The following is a 17,922-nucleotide window of genomic DNA, read 5'->3' as shown; positions in this document are numbered from 1 at the left end:
ATAAAGGTGCAACAATACAAGCTTGGTGTGGTGTGCATTGCTGGAAGGCCCCTATATCACAGTTCGCATCGAAGTCGATTGTGGTTTAATATTCAGGCTGTTGTAGCAGTCCTGCTCCGGGGCCCCCACTTGCACTGCTGCATCTCGACAATACAGAAAAATCTGTCAAAAATGCAATTCCCGCCGTGTTCTCACTTTCCCTTTGAAAGTGCTGCACCGCTCCAGAGTGACCCAGGATTTAGCCGTGACGGATACAACTTCATCATACGCAAATAAACCTCTTCGGCGGTCATCGACTCCGCTACGACTTGATTGAAGGTTTCAAAGTAGGTCTTCGTCTCCGTGATAGCATCCGGACCGAATGAACCGTTTGGGTCGCTGTGTCCACCGATGACTACCTTCGGATTCAAGGCAGCAAGTTTATCCAGCGCCACAATCCAGGCAAGGCGCGATTCAATGGTCCCAGATTCCCCCATATAAGGGTGCGTATTGCCATAAACGGCGTCCCCCGCCACAAGCAGACCAATCGAGGGCACCCATAGAGCAGTAGTGTCGTCGCAATCCGTGTGGCCCAGTCGCACTACCACCAGCTTTTCATTTTCCAGCTCAAATTCATCCGCTGGAAGAGCTTCAGCGGACGTGAACGAGTTTGTGATCTGTCCAGGGAATAGTTTTTCCCACACACTCTGCAATCTCTCTGGCGAGTGCTCGTTCTCCATCCTGGACGCAACCTCTGGTATCGCCAGAACCTTCGCGCTGGGAAACTGTTTTAACAGAGTCGAACTGCCGAAATGGTGATCGCCGTGCGCATGAGTGATATAAATGGCTACTAGGTTTTTCCCACTATCAACAACCCAGTTGGCCAACTCTTCCGCGGCTTGGACCGTCAGCTGAGTATCGACGAGCACAGCATCATTTTCGCCGTAGATAAGCGTAGAGCTCGTGGGGACCCATTTAAGATCATCAGCGCCTGCAGGGCCAGTTCTGGTGGCACTCGGCCGCTTGCTGAAGAAGACTTTATGTTGGAGAGTCATGATTATCTTTTCCAGACAAGTCTGAGGGTTGGGAGGTACGCAAATATGGACATTATTTAAGGATAACTCGACGGAGTCATTTCGAAAATTCCAGTTCCCTCAAGTCACTGCCGGATTTGTCATCCCCCAGCTATTGCTCTTTATCCTCGGCCGCGAGAGTTTTGATGAGCGATCATGAAAGCTTGGTGGCAGCCGACTGCGCCAGAGCTACTACACCGCAGACCTCCGTCCGGCGATCCACCGCCACAAGTATGCCATGGTGAAGATTGATTTTTACAGAAATAACATCAAACATCGTGGCAGAGCCAGTGTTGGCCCCCTTCACTCGTACTAGATTCGCTTCTCGCCATGGTTTCTGTAGTGTGCAGATATGCCAACAAAAGCCGACCCGAGATCGGCTCGGCGAGGTTAGGGTTTTCAGCATATCGTCTAGACAGGGTCCACAATAGAGCCCAATTGGCCTTCTCTCCCCACCATTCGCATCTGCCGAGCTCGGGTCGGCATTGATTGACTGTGGAGATTAGCTTTAAATTGCTCATTTCATTAATGGAGCTGTCATTGAACACGGAAAGGCCACATTTCCTTATAGTTGATCAATAAGCAACAGTCCCGCAGTTAGTGATTATTCATCATTATGATTAGTTATAGAACCCTACTTGGTTTTCTAGTAAGATGACAGAGTTTCCAGTCATAAATCCATGTCTATTATTTATTTATTAAACGAACTAGCCGACGAATAGCCAACGAAGAATAAGTATAAGCCGTCCGGCATTGTCCAACATTAGAGTCAGATTTGTCCTGGTCAATACCCGTCCCAGCATATCGAAAAGGTCATTAACTCTAGTATACCGGATCATTCCGTGGGATGATAGATAGGTAAAATTCCAGCTGTGGTTCCAATCCCCGGTTGGGGCCTCCGAGGGTGGACAATCTACGTTTACAAAGTTAATGATGAAGTAAAGGATTCTGAACGTAGGGACACCCAGTGGACTTAATGATGCGAGATATTAATCAAATTGAGTTATTCAACGTCTTATTAACTTACAAGGAAGCCTCAACTTCTCTCAACCTCAACTGCTGCTCCAGCATCACCTCGACAATTTCATCTTGCCTCCTCCAATTCATTCCCAACATCCTCTCCGCAGTCCGTGCATCAACTGTCCACCCTCCTTCGATCGGTCCCTCTAATTTACAGCCAACAAAAGGGAACTTCCGCCTCACCAACTCGCTTACTTCTCCCCATGACGCCGCCGGCGCCGACAAAAGAAATTCCGTCCCAGACGGAATCTCCGTCTTAAGCGTCTGAAGATGCGCTTCCGCCACATCACGTACATCCACCCACACGTTCGGCATTGTCGGCTTCTCAGAACGCAGACTATTCCAGAAGAGCGCGTTGATTCCGTCTATCCCCTCTGGTGTTTCCTGGATGAGACTCTCACCAAGAACAAAAGTTGGATGGAGCGTAATGATAGTGAAGTGTGGATTCTGGCGGGCTAGGAAGTCCCGCGTGGCTTGGTGGGCGCAAATCTTCGAGGCGCTGTATTTCAAGCCGTGTCCATGGGGGCCTTCAGGTATAATCGTAGGCAAATCAATTGGGATGATCTCGTTGGTGTTGTCTACCCCATTCTATCAGTGTTGGTTCAGGTACCGGCATATAGTGGAAAGGAGCAGAAAGATCTTCACCTTTGACGAATACTTCCTTCTGTTGCAGAGCAGTAGGGGGCACTAATGCCAGGACCGAGGATACAATGATCACCTTCCTGATTTGAGGGAATGCTAGCGCAGAAAAGAGAACGGATTCGGTTCCTTTGACGGCCGGGTCGATATAGTCTGCTTGTAGGTCAGAACCGCGACCTGGCATTGGGGAAGCCAAGTGGAAAACATAGTCCACGCCGGTAAAAGCAGGCTTGAATGCGTCTCGGACAGTGATATCTGTAATGATTGAGATTTCGATTTGGTCGTTATAGTTAGGGTATCGGGCTCGTAGAACGGCTTCCTGCTCGGGTTTGCGGATGACTAGTCGCACCTGGTAGCCCGCCCGCAGGGATACGAGAACGACTTGTGAGCCGATGAACCCGGTCGCCCCGGTAATTAATATAAGAGGGGTAGAGTGATGGGGAAGTGACATGTTGAGCTGATTCTGGGGATTCTCCGTGGATAGGTTGTTCTAGCCGGATGTCGACACTTTTTATACCACCGCGGGGCCACAAAGTAGAAGAAGCAAGCAATAGTGATGGCGTAATCCACCGCGTTGACTCAGTTCACTAATCATAACTAAAACTGATTACCATATCTGAAACTTTCCTTGGTTAACGTAACTCACGATTTCTAATCTAGCGTTTTGCTCCGAACTCGCACCTGTCAGCGGGGATACGATATCCTATAAAGAGGCCTCTACGCAAACCCCAGCCCCTGATTCTCTCACCTCTGCCATACTATCAGAGAGATATCGCTCCCTCCTATTCACCGTATCACATACCATTCCCAGAAAAATGCCCCTCTGGCAAATATACCATCCCCCAGGGACCTTTACCACTTCAACGGAAAAGGAAGCCTTTTCCAAAGCCATTACGGAAAACTACACATCCGTCGGCCTCCCCGCCTTCTATGTTGTTGTCCAATTCCACGAACTGGACCCTGAAAACGTCTTCGTGGGCGGCGATCAACGGTCCAAAACAGCCAAGCCCTTCGTCCGGATAGTCGTCGCCCACATCGCCATCCGTCTGCCAGACGCCGACGAATCATACGCCCGGGTCACCGCCAGTATCGACCGGGTGCTGAAGCCCCATGTACTGGACAAAGGGTATGATGTTGAGTATCATGTTGATGAGACCGAACGGCGGTTGTGGAAGATCAATGGGATGATTCCACCGCCGTGGAAGAGTGAGGCGGAGCAGCTGTGGGTGAGGGAGAATCGGCCTGTTGTTTATAAGGGGGCGTTTCCTGAAGGAGGGAAGACGGCGCTCTAGCTTTGGATTGAAAGATGTACTTCTACGGACTTACTTGAGAAACTTACACTGGTTTCATGGTGGAGTCAAAAGGAGTACGAAGTACAATCATTGTATTGCATTCTATTATCGATAGTCTGATATTATTTACATGTAGCGAGCATATATGTCTCAACAACATGAAAGATTGCATTCTCGGCGAAAGATGAATTTAACATAGTAATATGCTGTTTATGCATAAAGGGTAACACTTTGCTTAATCTGAGAACCCACCTCCACGACCTCCGCTATGAATCTAGTCATATATTCGCTTTTCCCCCGCCCTTTTCCAATTTTTGTGCCGAAGGTATGATATGTGCAGCGTGTTGACTAACGGCAATTAACTCCATGGTTTCGTCACATAGAAGAATTTCCATATCCATTCTTCCATCTACAATACGCTTGACCTCACTGCGCAAGTAGAGCCATCGAACACCCTTCCGTGGCAGATTTCTCTTTACCTCGGTCGACATAGATAATGTGACATGAACAGTCTGCGTAATAGGTTCCTTAGACCCATCTAGCTCTAGCTCCCTCCAGTTCGGCCTTCCTTGGATCCGAGAATCTCTTTGGGCCGCCGCGAATTTGAGCGTAGCAGCAACACTACCATGGGTAATCGCTTTGATCGTGGGAAAAAGTTCTCCTGAACTGGCAGACTCATGTCTATAGCAAATTGTATCATCTCTGTTGTCCATCGTGCTTTTTCCTCGTCTTTCTGCACTGCACAGGATCCTTGAGGGAGGCAGTCCCAGCCAGGTAGGATCCATTGCTCTGTGAATTTTATATCAGAGGGCCAAGACTTTGGGATGAAATTTCTCACATAGGAGTGAGCACGCCGGAATCCATTTGGATGAAACGCCGTTTGGTAAGATGTCCAATCAGGGTCACAATCCATTTCCAGTTTCGATAGATCAACTTGACGGGTAGTCAAATGCCAACCGGTCTGAAGACTGATGCCCGGGAATTTGAAGTCCAGTTTAATTGACTAGGGTCCCCCACCATAGATCTGCAGATGCTGCAATCTTGCCAAATTGGGACGTCTCAACGCGTAGTGTGGACCATGCTTTACCGAGGCTCACTTCGCGTAACTGCATTTGGACTGGCTTTGACGCAATGATCGGACGATAGAACTGAACCAGCGATGTCCGAACATCCGTTTGCGTTCGTAGCGTCTCATGCTTCGAAGCATGAACGACGGCATATTTTGCCATCAAACTGGCTACATAACCCCCACAGCTGACTGGGGACGTTCTTTTGTTAGTCCTGTAGCCTAGATCTTTCACCTTGACAACACGGAAGGCGTGGATAAGGCCGAACTCACCTGCTCCAAATGCAATATCCGTTGGAAGCTCCATAGAAAACTGGTCGCCGGAAGGAGAGATGTCCAATGCGGTGGACAGGCTGGTTGGTAGTGTCTCTGCCATCTTTTCTCGTTGAAACAAGGGTGGGGAGAAACTTTCTATTTCGTGTATAAAACCACCCCTGATGACGTGTTCGGTGCAAAGGAAAATGGAAATGAGAAACAAAAAGACACCACAGAAGGCAGTCCTAGAGCATATTAATAGTAGGCAATGGCGACTTTAGCGCAGTCCGATGCAAGGATTACGGAGCATTTCGGGGCTGGATTCATCTCTCTAGGGCCTGAGCGGGGTAGAAGAACACTGATACATAAGCCCACTTGTAACCCACACTTTCCCCCCTCAGGCCCCATTTCGTTTGCTGCCGACAATGCCGACAACCAGATATTTTGACCAATGCCCTCCATTCCCATCCGATCTTCATATTGTGCCCTTGCCAAAGGTGTCTCTGGAAGGCCTTCAGAATGGAAGCGAGCACGAGAGCCAACTCTTATTCCAAGCCTGTCAGGAATGGGGATTTTTCTCGCTAGATCTGCGCCAGTCGGACAAAGGCAATGAGCTCCTAGGGGACGCGGAGCGAATGTTCGATCTTACAAGGGAAACCTTCGACCTCGACCAGTCGGTTCTTGATAACTATGCCTACACGCCGCCTCATGACCTAACCGGGTAAGATTCCAATCACTTCGATATAGTCTTGCAACACGCTGATGATGAGAAGGTACAAGCGTAAGGGTCAACTCAGGACAGATGACGGTAAGATGGATTGCATGGAGCTTTATTCCATAAACCAAGACGATATTCTTGGTAACCGCCCTCCACGAAGGAACGCCGATTCCATTGAAGCCAGACGAGCGGAAGTGCGGCAATTCATTGAGAACTCCCATTCTGTTATAGGTATTCAAGGCCACAAACCGAAATCATAACTTAGGATGTGGAGTCTCATTTCCATAACAGATATCATATTAACTTGTCTTGACCATCAACTGGGGCTTACACCTGGAACCCTCAGTGCACTCAGTCCCTTAGAACAAATCTCTGAGACATCGGTCCGATTACTACTGGGTCAGTCCCAATCTAGCCCTAAGTACGATAATATCACTCTCGGTGGGCATACTGATATTGGCTCCATCACGCTGCTATTCAATGTGGTTGGTGGACTACAGATCCTCCCGGCAGACCGTGAAAACAAGCTAGAAAACTGGCTGTATGTGAAGCCGGAACCGGGGCATGCGCTGGTGAACATCGGCGATACCCTTGTTGAGTGGACAGGTGGACTTCTGCGAAGCTCCTTGCATCGTGTTTTAACGGCCCCGGGGGAGCAGGCGCTGGTGGGCCGTCAAAGCGTGGCCTATTTGATGCGCCCACGGAACAGTGCCTCCATGCAGAGACTGAAGGGCGGCATTATTCCACCAGTGGAGGAGGGTCAGGATGATGAGACACGCTCGGTCAATGAATGGGCTGGATGGCGCGCTAGGCAGATCATGCTTGGCCAGCTTAAGCCACAGACAAGGGGCGGGAAGTCGGTGGTAACACCGGCGTAGTGACTCACCTACTATCGAGCCCGGACTTGACGCAAACCTCTATGTTCGGTTGACCTTCCATATGCTTCTTGATGTAGCTGGAAAATGAATGGTACATCCGATGATGGGTGATGGTTAAGCAAATGATGTGACTGCGGTTTATTCGAAGTATCATATTGTATCACAAAAGTCATACGCATGCTGTCAAGGAATAAGCCCAACTTTAGTCCCATTCCTCGGGCAAACCGTCAAAACCAGGCCTTCTTCCCAAGACCCCGGATCCCGACTCTCCAGCCCGCGGAACTCCTGCGCCATCCGGACAAGAACGTAGCTCGCTTCGGTCAATGCATAGCGCTGGCCAAGACAGATCCGCGGCCCGCCATTGAACGGCAAATATCCCCAGCGCGGTTGCAGCTTACCGTCCTCCCAGCGCTCTGGGCGAAATTCTTTTGCATCGGGTCCATAGAAGTCGGTTCGGCGATGCATCGCGTAGATGTTATAGCCGACAAGGGTTCCTGCTGGGACGAAAACGGGCGAAAGGCCGTCGTTACCTCCGCCCCGTGGGAGGACTGTGTCTCGCATTGCTTTGCGTTTATTGGTAGGCACAACGGGGTGAAGACGGAGGGCTGGGGGTTTGATGTTAGTGAGAGCGAGGTCAAAGGAGTGGGAGTCCATACATTCATTCACACAGCACTGAACATACCGCAGCCCGCGAAGTTCCTCATATGTCGGTGGCCGATTCTGCAGGACAGCAACTTCTGCGCGCAGCTTCGCCCAAATCACGGGATTCTTCGCTAGCATAAAGAACAGATTCCCTAGCAGACTTCCTGTTGTATCACGGCCGGCCAGGAGCACATTTATCAACTCATCTACCATACGCTGCTTATCGGATGTCCGTGACGCCAGCTCATGCGATAAAATATATCTTCGCTTCGTCTCCGTCGTTCTGCTTTCTTTTTCTTCTTTCTTTGGTCCAGCAGCATAGACAGCCTCTTCAACATACTGCTGTACAAAATCTCGGCAGATTCGATTACACTCGTCAGTCTTTCGATCACGGTAGACTGCATTCAACGGGCCCAGCATGTCTCGTACAGGAATAGCTTTAAGGGCATACTGTAAAGCATCTGCGAACGCGAGTCCAGACTGACTCTTCTTCAATGCGCCAACAGACTGTCCAAACAAAAGATCCGTCGCGGAATCAATCGTGTACCGGAAGAACAGTTCCTGTAAGTCCACTGTTGTACTATCCCGTGGAAGCAACACAAAGAGATCCTGCATCAACCTCTCTAACAGGCTTAGGTTGGCTACCTGCTCACGGGCGAAACTCGGCCGGATCAGCGCGCGCGACGAGGCCCAATGTTGGCCATCGGTATTGAAGATGCCTCTGCCTAATAGCGGCATAAATAGCTCGAGACGGTGTCTGAGGGTATAGTCCTTGAAGTTCAGCGATAAGACTGCTTGGATATTTTCAGGCTCAATAGTCACGATGGCACTTTGATGCAGCTCTTTGACTGTGAAAGTGTTGCCGTATGCGCGAAATATCTCACAACTTCTCCCGAGAACCCGATGCTGCCTGATCGCGCGGATTGTCCCGGGGATGGTATCAAGGCCTAGGAAAGGATCCTTGCTGAAAGATCTCGCGACTGGTTGACAGCCGCAGCGGCGTGCGAACTGGCGCCGGTTGAGGAAGCGCCGGATGGATACACTTGCAATCCCCAGTGCAGCAAGCAGGAGGATTACGAGTTTTGGAAGGAGTTCCATGGTGACTAGGATATCACGAAGAATGATGAGACAGGAACAAGTGAATGTCTATTCCTCTGACGTATTTCACGCAGCAGTTGTGGTGAGACCCGTCACGTGTGAAGCCCTAGACAGAGATGTGAAAGTAAGCCTAGATCTTGGTAGAAGTTTGGTTTGCCCTGTAGGAAGTCTGCTCTTAAACTTGAAGATACCTTGTTTGGCATTTGAAATCCAGATGCTTTCTTCTGTTCCTTGTCTCATCCGCCTTGAGACTGGTTTCTTGCTTTAAAGTATCCTTGGTTTATTGCGTCATATGGGGCTTAAGATAGGTATGTAGATCCTCGATAGTGAGGCCCCCAGAGCCATATACTCTACGCTTAATGACCTGTTTTTCCTATACTTCCAGAGTGTTGAATAGCCTGTTTCGTAAGTAATTTACGCTGCTTCAGCCAGACTAGCTTGCAGTGAGATGGTCGGAATAATCAGGACAGAAAAGAATAAGGTTTATTAGTAAAAGAATATAAACTATCTTTACCGCTTACTACCTCCGAAATCTAGGCAAAAACAAATTTTATTTTGGCCGGCTTCTAGCTATAGTCGCGGACTAATTCGAATCAAAGGCAACCGGACAAGTCTCTGAGAGATTCTCATATCAGTGTTCGGAAGACCCCTCTGAACAAACAACGACGTCTCATTTTTACGCCATGCTTGTTACCGCACAGTCATCTTGCGCGCTTCTTCCTCGTTACCTGACAGTAAATCCTACCTGTCAACAGATATACCACATTGCCGGGGAACAAGAAAATTGATCCAGGATGGCTTCTAGAGGTCGTCGGAAGAGGCAATTGGACAAGATGGCCAATGCATAGCTCTACCTATATTGTCTATCTTTCATCACCTTGATACCTGGGAGATTCACTGACAGTCAGCTTGACAGATGTGAGCAGTGTAAGAAGAAAAAGGTCAAATGCTCGGGACGCTACCCCTGCGAGTCATGCTTGGCCCGCCATTCGCAATGCATCTTTGAACAGGCAGAAAAGAGAGTTATTGTATCTAAAAGGTAACGGTACAGTCCACAGCGCTATATTCAACCTATTTAGATATGCTATTGTCAGTTATCTACGCAAGCTACAAGAGTCCTACACCAAGAGGCAAGAAAAGCCTGTCCTGACCCGTGCGAACTGAGGGGATGTATCAATTCCGGAGCTCAATGCCGACTTGTCTCTCGGGCATGGTTAGCAGATACACTAAGATCAGCAGAGAGTACCTGTTAAACAAGTCACAGGAGGTATGCATACCGCCGGAGCGAATGCGAGCGATGGAGAAGGTACTACGAACCCCTTGGTGTCTGCCACTTCCTTCCATCTTTAAGACGCCCCTAGGCGATACCGTGAGTCAAACTATAACTTTCAAAAAAGGTGTATGATGCCTATACTAGGTTAGTTGTATACTGCTGAATTAAGGGGTCGACCTCGCTTACCGCTTTGTTCTCCCTTGACAATTCCAGGGCTAGAACCCAGAAATGTATGATAGGGTTCAAATCGACAGAACAATGAAACGGATCAACGCGTCACTCTCTGTTTCAGTCCTATGGTACGCTTTTCACTTCCAATTTTTCTTAGTAGAACTACCTTTCAAACATTTGCTGTAATAAGACACTTCTGTCTGGAAGGATAGAACCACCTAGTAGAATTGTACCTCTTCAACTTCGTCGGTCAAATTTCATTTCTATTCTTGGTCAAATTGGGATGTGATGGTGGAAAGCCAAGGACACCGGGCGTCAAAACTTGGAATCCACATCTCTTTATACAAACTCGATGTCCAAACCCAACCGGATTGCCCGTCTCCAACCATTGTCAAATTATGAGTAGTCGAATTATAACTTAATAGCATGTCTGATGATTGTCTTCGGAACATTTCTAGAACGTGGACCGTGGCTACGGTTCATGAACCCTGCTATCGATGTTGCACGAAAATGGCCGGATATGATATTGATCTTGAATGTGGCTTCCAGTGCGGGCTTTATGCTTTCTTCGTCTACACTCTTCCCGCTGTCTTTCCTTCTATACCTCATACTATTGATTGTTGTCCTGAGTCCACATTAGATGGGATGAACAATCCCCACTCCTTCGTTGAGCGTATTCTTTGTTGTCGGGCAACTAGAGAAATCACGCACAGAGACGGATATACAAAGTAAATACTCCGTAGAATGTTAATTAGCTCGACACGCGTTGCCGTTCTCCGATGATTTGAAATTTTCTTATTATAGAACATGGTTCCTGCCAACATCGGTGTCTATTCTCGGTATGAATAGCCCAGATCCGCCAGGACCAGGATAGCGACACGACGATCTGCTCTATAAGCCGCTCTCCCGCCATGGGTCGGCATTGCCCTAGGTATCAGGAGACCAGCCATGGCAGCATGAAAACTGTGTTGATCCGTGACACATATAAGTTTCGATCTTCGGAGTGACACAATCCTGCTATTTTCCAGTGCAACACAGATACCGTGATACCCCCTGCCTTGCAAAGCACCATGAAGATCAGCGTCGCTCTCGGCCTCATCTCACTGGCACTAGCAGTGCCTCGCCCTCCGAGCCCAGCTCTCAGTGATACAGGCGTTAGCAACTACAACAACGTTAACAATGCTGCACCTCCCAATCAACGTCCCGCGAGTCCCGCGCAGAGTAACACGCAACCTGCTACCCCGAACCCCGTCCCCGCCAACATCGAAGGTCTCGATACCTCATACAGCGTGAAATGCGGTATGCCATTACCCCTACCCCAGAACCCAAATCCATACTAATCCAGAACACACAGGAAGATCCACATTCCCGGGAGCAGACATCCACCGCGCAATATCCCTAGGTGTCGATCTAGACCGCAATGGCAAGCAACTCGGCAGTAAGATACATCCACCCTTCTACATCAACCTTCTAAACAATATACTAACAAAAGTACAGCATTTCCCCATGATTACACCAATTACGAAAACTTCAATTTCCTGAACAAAGAATGCAATGGCAAAGGTGGGCTCCGCCGGAGAGAGATCCCCATTGTTAGAGGTGGGTATTTTAATGGAAAACTGGATGCAAAGGACAACGTGTTCCGAGCTATTTATTTACATAATATTTGGGAGACGGCTGATGGGCAAGGGAAAGTGCCTGCTATATATTGTGGTACCATCTATCATCCGAAGGGAGCTCAAACGTTTCAGGGGTGTGATGTTAGGAAGGTGAAGTCATAGGAGGAGGGGCTTGGGAGAAGAGTAAATATATTCGAGTGGTAAGTTTTCACTACTCGGTCGCTGTTGATGGGGTATCCAGTGTCGAGTCACTATGCTATTTTTGTATTAGGATTAGAGGAAATGCTGTATATAGAGCCATATCTTGATAGACTGTCACATTCAGAGTTGCTTCTTGTATATATCAGTTCTTCTAGTGAAGGTTTGGCATGCGCGAACAGTCAATTTGCGTATGAATCCAAATAACCAGAGAGAAAAATAAAGAATTAATGTCTTATTTAAGCCTGAACTCAGCCTGCTCCATTATAGTCCTCATCTCACTACCAGCAACAACAGAGAACTGGTAGTACTGCTGTGTCGTTACCGTTGCCCCTTGCGGCCAGTATTTTTAACACCGACACGGAACGGAGGTTACCGCTTCTATACGAAAAGACTGCCTTGTCAATTGGCTCTAAATTCTGCCGTTGTGCCCGACATCCAATCGAAAGCACTATCATAAAGCGGAAGGTAATGAACAGAAATCAAGATAGTTCTTCCAACTAGGTTTAGTTCTTTCTCGACACGTTTTCTCCAACTTGGTGGAACTATAGGAACTACTCTGTACTATTGTTTTGGATCTTTTGAATTTAGGGTGGCAAAAGAATTAAGGCCCAGATCACAAGCGGCTTGTGGCGGTGTCTCATTAAGGCGCCGCTTGGGATCATATTATGACCTGTTGTTTTCTAGGGCTCTTCTGGTCTTCCACACAGCAGAAGTGGGATTCTGGCAGTGAGCATCGTAAGGCTCGAAGAGCATCTTTTGCTGTATACTATGAAGATACTTGATATGATCGATATTGAGATGGTTGATTGATTCTAGTCTACAACAAACGTCGTCTAACAACAAAAGGGGTAATATAAGAAGAATATAGTTTCAAAAACAGCCACAGTTGATGGATCACATTTCGAATCCGATCAGAGAATATTCACAAAGCGAAGGCAAAAGACAAAAGCTTAAAAATCAACTTTCCAAACACAGAAGAAACCCTCTAGCATCCACACATCTGCGTGGTAGGAGTGGAGCATAACGCAGCCTCCTTCTTACGACGGTTGTCCAAGACTCCATTGAGGGTATTGGTATGAGGGAGATCCGCGCAGATGCTGTCGAAATTCTTGCTTGTCATCGCTGCGGTCCACGCCTGCTGCAAACCACCACAGCCAGTGTTAAACGCATAGCTGACAAGGGCGCCATACTGATTGGCGTTGAGAGCCTTGGCATTTGGCAGTGCGCATACACACTGCTCAAAGCCGGCCAGATCCTTTTGTAAGATCTCATCACCTTGAGCATTGCTGATCGGCGCCTTGATGCTGTCGCAGTCCTGTTTCGCGACACAATCGTGACCGTAGCCTGAAAAGTTAGGATAAGAGCGAAGGGAATCGGGATAGAAAGGACATACCAATGGTCTTGTGGCCCATCATATCGTAGAAGTCGGCGCGGAAGCCCTCAACTTCACCGATGAGACTGACGGTAGCAGCGCTGGCGCCACGGCGAACAACTGTTGCTGGAAGCGCAACAGCGCTGAGGGTGAAGAGAGCAATTGCAGCGATGGAGAACTTCATTTTACTAGTTTGGTCAGGAGGATGCACGGGTAAAGTGGTTATTGTGGAATTTGTGGAAGCTCTGATCAGACTGGGTTGGTCAATCGAGGTCGGTGCTTCGCTCCCTTATATAGAATAACATGAACGGAGGCTACAGGCCTAGATACTTTATTCTCAAATCACTAGCTCATCTACCTGACGGCAGACCTCAGTGGCTCGACCCTGGCGATCACTCCTATGTTTCGCCGATCCCCTTTTAGCTCAAAATGTTTCGTGTTTTGCCCCTAGGGCTTGCAGATCCTTTGATGAGATAGATGTCGATCCCAAGGTTTATACCATTTAAAGGGGTGTTTTCAGGAGCTATCACATTTTGGCACTGCTGTGGGGATATTCTCACAGCCCCTTTTCCGACGATCGACACCATGATACTAAACCAGGTACCGGCTTGCATACTCCTTCACTGACAAAACATTGACTCCGGATTCATGGTTCCACGTTGTAGACAAATCCCATGCAACACCACGACCCTCCCCAAAGACCACTTGATATTTATACAGCGAATTATCCGGTTCCTTTGCTAGATCGGCCTTTGCAGCCTCAACTGTTCGTACACTCTTTGTGAAAGTCCTTCCTGTGACATCCTCCACTATGCGCAACAGTTCCGCATAGCTAATCGTGTCGCCCGCAACGAAAGTTGGTCGGTTATCGAATGCTACATCTGGTTCCAGGCCGAGAACAATTTCCGCGGTGAGCTTTCCAATGTCCTCGGGTGCCGTCACAGTAACCTTCGTGTCCCAGCCGCCCAAGGCGCAGATCGAGCTATTTTCCATATCGACTACACCGAAGGAGGGTTCAAAGAGAAAGCTGATAAACATGCCCGTGGAAATAATTTTCCACCGGGTCTTTGTCTGAGAGCGAAGGAGGTCGCGAACATCAAGCTGCTCATCGAAGAGATCCTGCGCGGATCCTCGTCCAATAATGTCATAATCCACACCAAACTGCCAAGGGATATAGCGAGGGACTTCAGCGGCGAGTACAGCCTGCGTTACTTTGCTTTGTGTTCCACGACCGGCAACAAAACCTGCACAGCCGATGATTGTGTCGTATCCGCGGAAGGTTTGGGCCAGTGATTCCTGGGAGTCCGCGACGAGGTCACCTGGAACAAGCTGGATGTTGTGTTCGCGCAGTAGCGAGAGCTCCCGTACCTTTTGTGGTTGCGTGGACGCGATGCTGGGAGGTCGTAAGAGGACGGAAACAACAATGGTATTCAAGCGAGAATGCTGGGCGAGGGATAGTAGTACTTGCGTGCCTAGTTCTCCAGCCCCGAGAACGAGAATTTTCTTGATTGATGACATGTTCGGGTTATGGATGTACAGCAGTATCTGGGTAAGTCCTCGTCCTGGACACAGCGTTCGCATGTTTTGTATAGACTAGCCCGTGCATATTATTAATACTCGGAGACTTTATACGGAGACATATGTGAGGATTACATCGGGTGATCGGGGAGATTGGAAAACTCCGCTCCGATCCCGAGCATCTGAGATTCCTCTTTGGCATCGTGCTCAATATCTACCCTACCAGATCGTCTGAAGCTAGATTGAGTAATCACCCAATCCTGTAGGATTGTGATATCATGGCAGAAACCGTCAAGTCAGCCCCCACGCTCAGTCCACGTAAGATTCCTCTAGGACTTTCGGGATCTTTCCAGAATGCGTATGGCTCATATTCAAGATAAAAGATCATTAAAAAGCTCGGGATGGACTAGTTATTCGTATACATTCTTTTCTAGGATAAACAAGAACCGAAAACAACGAACCAACCATGGCCGAAATAACCCCACAACCACCCACAATCAACGGATCCTGTCTCTGTGGAACAATCAAATACCACATCACCGGAAGCCCAGCCCTCAAGATACTCTGCTACTGCCAAAACTGTCGGAAATCGACCGGGTCGTTGGGGATGGCCAACAGCATATATCACCGCTCGGTAAGCCTCCTGACACTTGCTGTCAAATGATGATCACTCACTAACAGTATACAGAATCTAACCATATCCCAAGGCCACGATACACTTCGCACATACAAGGATAGCGCAACTGATAGCGGCTCACCTGTTGACAGGTCATTCTGCGGGAATTGCGGGTCGAATCTCTTCTGCGAGAACAAGGAGAAGGGGCCGGGACTTGTGATCGTGACATCGGGTACGATGGATTTGGAGGATGGACAATCTTGGCAGCCGGTGATGGAGTTTTATTGCAAGGATAAGAAGACTTGGTTGGAGACGAACCTGGAGACGAAGAAGTTTGAAACTGTTCCGGCGGCGTTAGAAAATCTGTGATTGTATTTTAGGCGGGTCTTTGGAGTAAGGGTTGCTGATCTTGGTGTTGTGAGGGGGTTTATACAGTGAGTAAGCCTTGTTTGTGGAGTTGAGTATGGTTATGCCGGTATATAGGGCATTAGGCCAACTATTTGATGCTTCGTTCGAGTATATAAGTGCAGCTAAGGAACAGTGATGCCTCTTCTCTGGCGATCATGGTGGTTCTGTTAGTATTTCCAATCACGTCCAAAGCATAGAGATATAAATGTAAAATGAATAAGTTCCTTAAGGTGAGAGAACTGCAAGTGCGAGGAAAGGTAGTAGTTCTATATGTTACTCCACAAAATACCAACCCGGAGTATTATCGCCAATCCTCCTATCAACAGCCTACAGTACACTCAAACCGTGACTTGCACAATGAACTATGCGACTAGATCGCCGTCAAGCGGTCACAGCTTACTGACTCTTTGATGGTCTCCAAACCTGTGGTCAGAGGTTGTCGTGGCTAGCCACGCCTTTTCATCTTTTGGAGCCGTGCGGTCAAAAATATAGCGAAAGTGTTGCACTTGTTTCGGCAAGAGCTCGCTTACTTTGACTCGGCTGAAGAGCTGAAGTTCTTTACGTTCTTCGGGTGAGAGAGCGTTTGATAATTTCACAGTTCGCCTTTCCGAGAAGGCATATGAGACTCCAAGTAGGTTATACCGACGACATAGAAAATGCTGATTCGGAGACCGCCAACCATTTGGATCCCACACCAGTTTCAGATCCCAGGGGATCGGCCGGAATTGCATTGCTTGCTCCCAGACGTCGCGCGTTTTATATCTTGCCCTCTCGCCGCTCACAGCATGGATGCAGCCAGTTGTACTGGCAGCAACGTGGGTGATAAGTCGGTCGGCGACGACATCAGCAGGGACTCCATCCAAGGTTGCCTGTGAGTCAGGGTCGGTCAAGTTTGTTCCAATGCGCATATCCCGCGACGTGCTCAATGCCATCCCAGTCGCGAACATAAGCAATGGAGCGGATAGAGGGAGACAAAAGCCGGGGTATGGTACACTTTGGGAAGGCCCGATAATCGATGGACGAACCATAAGCAACTTGTTCGTCGCCCTATGGTCTTGAAAGCGCCGAACGAGGAGTCGCTCAGTCAAGTTCTTAGCGTACGCGTATGGCCAAGGGAAATCATGCGCCTCATACACCTTGCTAGTGCCGTGTTTTTCAACCTCGGATAATTCCTCTATGACACTCGCTGAGCTGCCCGGATCATATATTCTCTCATCGACTTCAATGTCACTAGTGTGACCTGAAGGGCCGAGGTGACCGTTCGCGTATGCTGTGGAGACATATACAAACCAGTCAAGCTTTGGACATGAGAGAGCAAAGCCACCAATCATATCACTGGCCTGAATGATGACATCGAACAGACCGGCAAGAGGTTTAGCAAGGTTGATTGAAGATGCCGCATGAATAATTACATGCACATGTGTTCGCACCATGTCAAGTGTATCCTTCGTTAGGCCCATGTCTGGCAGGAGGATGTCGCCATCGAATGCTGTAACTCGCGATGGGTCGCATAGGGTGTTCAATATCGGTTCAGGTAACCATTGAGTCCAGCTAGATCGCAAGCGTCTACGCACGACGTAAGTTAGCTTTCCTCTAGTTGACATTATTTTGGACAGAACTGACTCCGGGCCTCCTCTGCAAAGCACATAGACATGCTGGACTTCGCACAGGGTCACTAAGCGATAAATGATTACCGTGCCTAGAAACCCCGGTGCTCCTGTGACGAAGATGGATTTCTTCTCGTAGTATTCGAACATCTTGAATGTGCTGTTCAATAGATATGGCTTCAAGGCTCTAGAACGATTCCAAAGGCAAGTCAAACACGCCTCAGACGACCAAGGAAGAGTGGCAAAGGTGTTCTTTGATATGCTTATGATATATATAGTTGCTGAAATACCCTACTCCCAAATCTGATGGATGACGACATGCTGAATTTTCTTGGTCAGTACCTATACATAGTTTGAGGATGAAAAAAGCGATCTAGTAGCTCTAGGGCAAGCTGTGGCTTGGCCATAGACGTAACTCATGCTGTTAGTTGGTGTAGAGTTTGCATATCCTTGCTTGGATATTTATACCCGGGTTCT

General features: G+C 48.4%; 11 protein-coding genes across 11 annotated transcripts; 4 read left to right on the top strand and 7 right to left on the bottom strand.

The window, feature by feature from the left end:
- Positions 1-191: 191 nt before the first annotated feature.
- On the bottom strand, positions 192-1,034 carry AO090010000070 (MBL fold metallo-hydrolase; the record flags this gene model as incomplete). The annotated part of the gene is made up of 1 exon (XM_001827064.1): positions 192-1,034. One exon carries the CDS (start codon positions 1,032-1,034, stop codon positions 192-194), a length of 843 nt encoding a protein of 280 aa, XP_001827116.1.
- A 1,041-nt stretch (positions 1,035-2,075) lies between these two features.
- Positions 2,076-3,162, bottom strand: AO090010000071 (SDR family oxidoreductase; the record flags this gene model as incomplete). Its single annotated transcript, XM_023233828.1, has 2 exons — positions 2,076-2,599; positions 2,718-3,162. 2 exons carry the CDS (start codon positions 3,160-3,162, stop codon positions 2,076-2,078), a joined length of 969 nt encoding a protein of 322 aa, XP_023094022.1.
- A 364-nt stretch (positions 3,163-3,526) lies between these two features.
- Positions 3,527-4,365, top strand: AO090010000072 (tautomerase family protein; the record flags this gene model as incomplete). The annotated part of the gene is made up of 2 exons (XM_023233827.1): positions 3,527-3,837; positions 4,344-4,365. 2 exons carry the CDS (start codon positions 3,527-3,529, stop codon positions 4,363-4,365), a joined length of 333 nt encoding a protein of 110 aa, XP_023094023.1.
- A 633-nt stretch (positions 4,366-4,998) lies between these two features.
- On the bottom strand, positions 4,999-5,445 carry AO090010000073 (uncharacterized protein; the record flags this gene model as incomplete). Its single annotated transcript, XM_001827067.3, has 1 exon — positions 4,999-5,445. The coding sequence occupies one exon, from the start codon at positions 5,443-5,445 to the stop codon at positions 4,999-5,001; it is 447 nt and encodes a 148-aa protein (XP_001827119.3).
- A 304-nt stretch (positions 5,446-5,749) lies between these two features.
- AO090010000074 (uncharacterized protein) lies at positions 5,750-6,920 on the top strand (the record flags this gene model as incomplete). Its single annotated transcript, XM_023233826.1, has 2 exons — positions 5,750-6,045; positions 6,308-6,920. 2 exons carry the CDS (start codon positions 5,750-5,752, stop codon positions 6,918-6,920), a joined length of 909 nt encoding a protein of 302 aa, XP_023094024.1.
- Positions 6,921-7,103: 183 nt separating this feature from the next.
- Positions 7,104-8,660, bottom strand: AO090010000075 (cytochrome P450; the record flags this gene model as incomplete). The annotated part of the gene is made up of 2 exons (XM_001827069.1): positions 7,104-7,525; positions 7,577-8,660. The coding sequence occupies 2 exons, from the start codon at positions 8,658-8,660 to the stop codon at positions 7,104-7,106; spliced, it is 1,506 nt and encodes a 501-aa protein (XP_001827121.1).
- A 2,514-nt stretch (positions 8,661-11,174) lies between these two features.
- AO090010000076 (uncharacterized protein) lies at positions 11,175-11,885 on the top strand (the record flags this gene model as incomplete). Its single annotated transcript, XM_001827070.1, has 3 exons — positions 11,175-11,403; positions 11,459-11,542; positions 11,602-11,885. The coding sequence occupies 3 exons, from the start codon at positions 11,175-11,177 to the stop codon at positions 11,883-11,885; spliced, it is 597 nt and encodes a 198-aa protein (XP_001827122.1).
- Positions 11,886-12,909: 1,024 nt separating this feature from the next.
- On the bottom strand, positions 12,910-13,480 carry AO090010000077 (lysozyme; the record flags this gene model as incomplete). Its single annotated transcript, XM_001827071.3, has 2 exons — positions 12,910-13,268; positions 13,318-13,480. The coding sequence occupies 2 exons, from the start codon at positions 13,478-13,480 to the stop codon at positions 12,910-12,912; spliced, it is 522 nt and encodes a 173-aa protein (XP_001827123.1).
- A 407-nt stretch (positions 13,481-13,887) lies between these two features.
- Positions 13,888-14,877, bottom strand: AO090010000078 (aromatic alcohol reductase; the record flags this gene model as incomplete). Its single annotated transcript, XM_001827072.3, has 1 exon — positions 13,888-14,877. One exon carries the CDS (start codon positions 14,875-14,877, stop codon positions 13,888-13,890), a length of 990 nt encoding a protein of 329 aa, XP_001827124.3.
- Positions 14,878-15,280: 403 nt separating this feature from the next.
- Positions 15,281-15,799, top strand: AO090010000079 (GFA family protein; the record flags this gene model as incomplete). The annotated part of the gene is made up of 2 exons (XM_001827073.1): positions 15,281-15,448; positions 15,503-15,799. 2 exons carry the CDS (start codon positions 15,281-15,283, stop codon positions 15,797-15,799), a joined length of 465 nt encoding a protein of 154 aa, XP_001827125.1.
- A 401-nt stretch (positions 15,800-16,200) lies between these two features.
- AO090010000080 (uncharacterized protein) lies at positions 16,201-17,298 on the bottom strand (the record flags this gene model as incomplete). Its single annotated transcript, XM_023233825.1, has 2 exons — positions 16,201-16,208; positions 16,239-17,298. The coding sequence occupies 2 exons, from the start codon at positions 17,296-17,298 to the stop codon at positions 16,201-16,203; spliced, it is 1,068 nt and encodes a 355-aa protein (XP_023094025.1).
- Positions 17,299-17,922: the final 624 nt, after the last annotated feature.

Source organism: Aspergillus oryzae, chromosome 8 (genome assembly GCF_000184455.2).
Source record: "Aspergillus oryzae RIB40 DNA, chromosome 8".
NCBI lineage: Eukaryota > Fungi > Ascomycota > Eurotiomycetes > Eurotiales > Aspergillaceae > Aspergillus > Aspergillus oryzae.
Note: the sequence above shows the minus strand (reverse complement) of the source record. Positions and strands in the feature narration are given on the sequence as shown.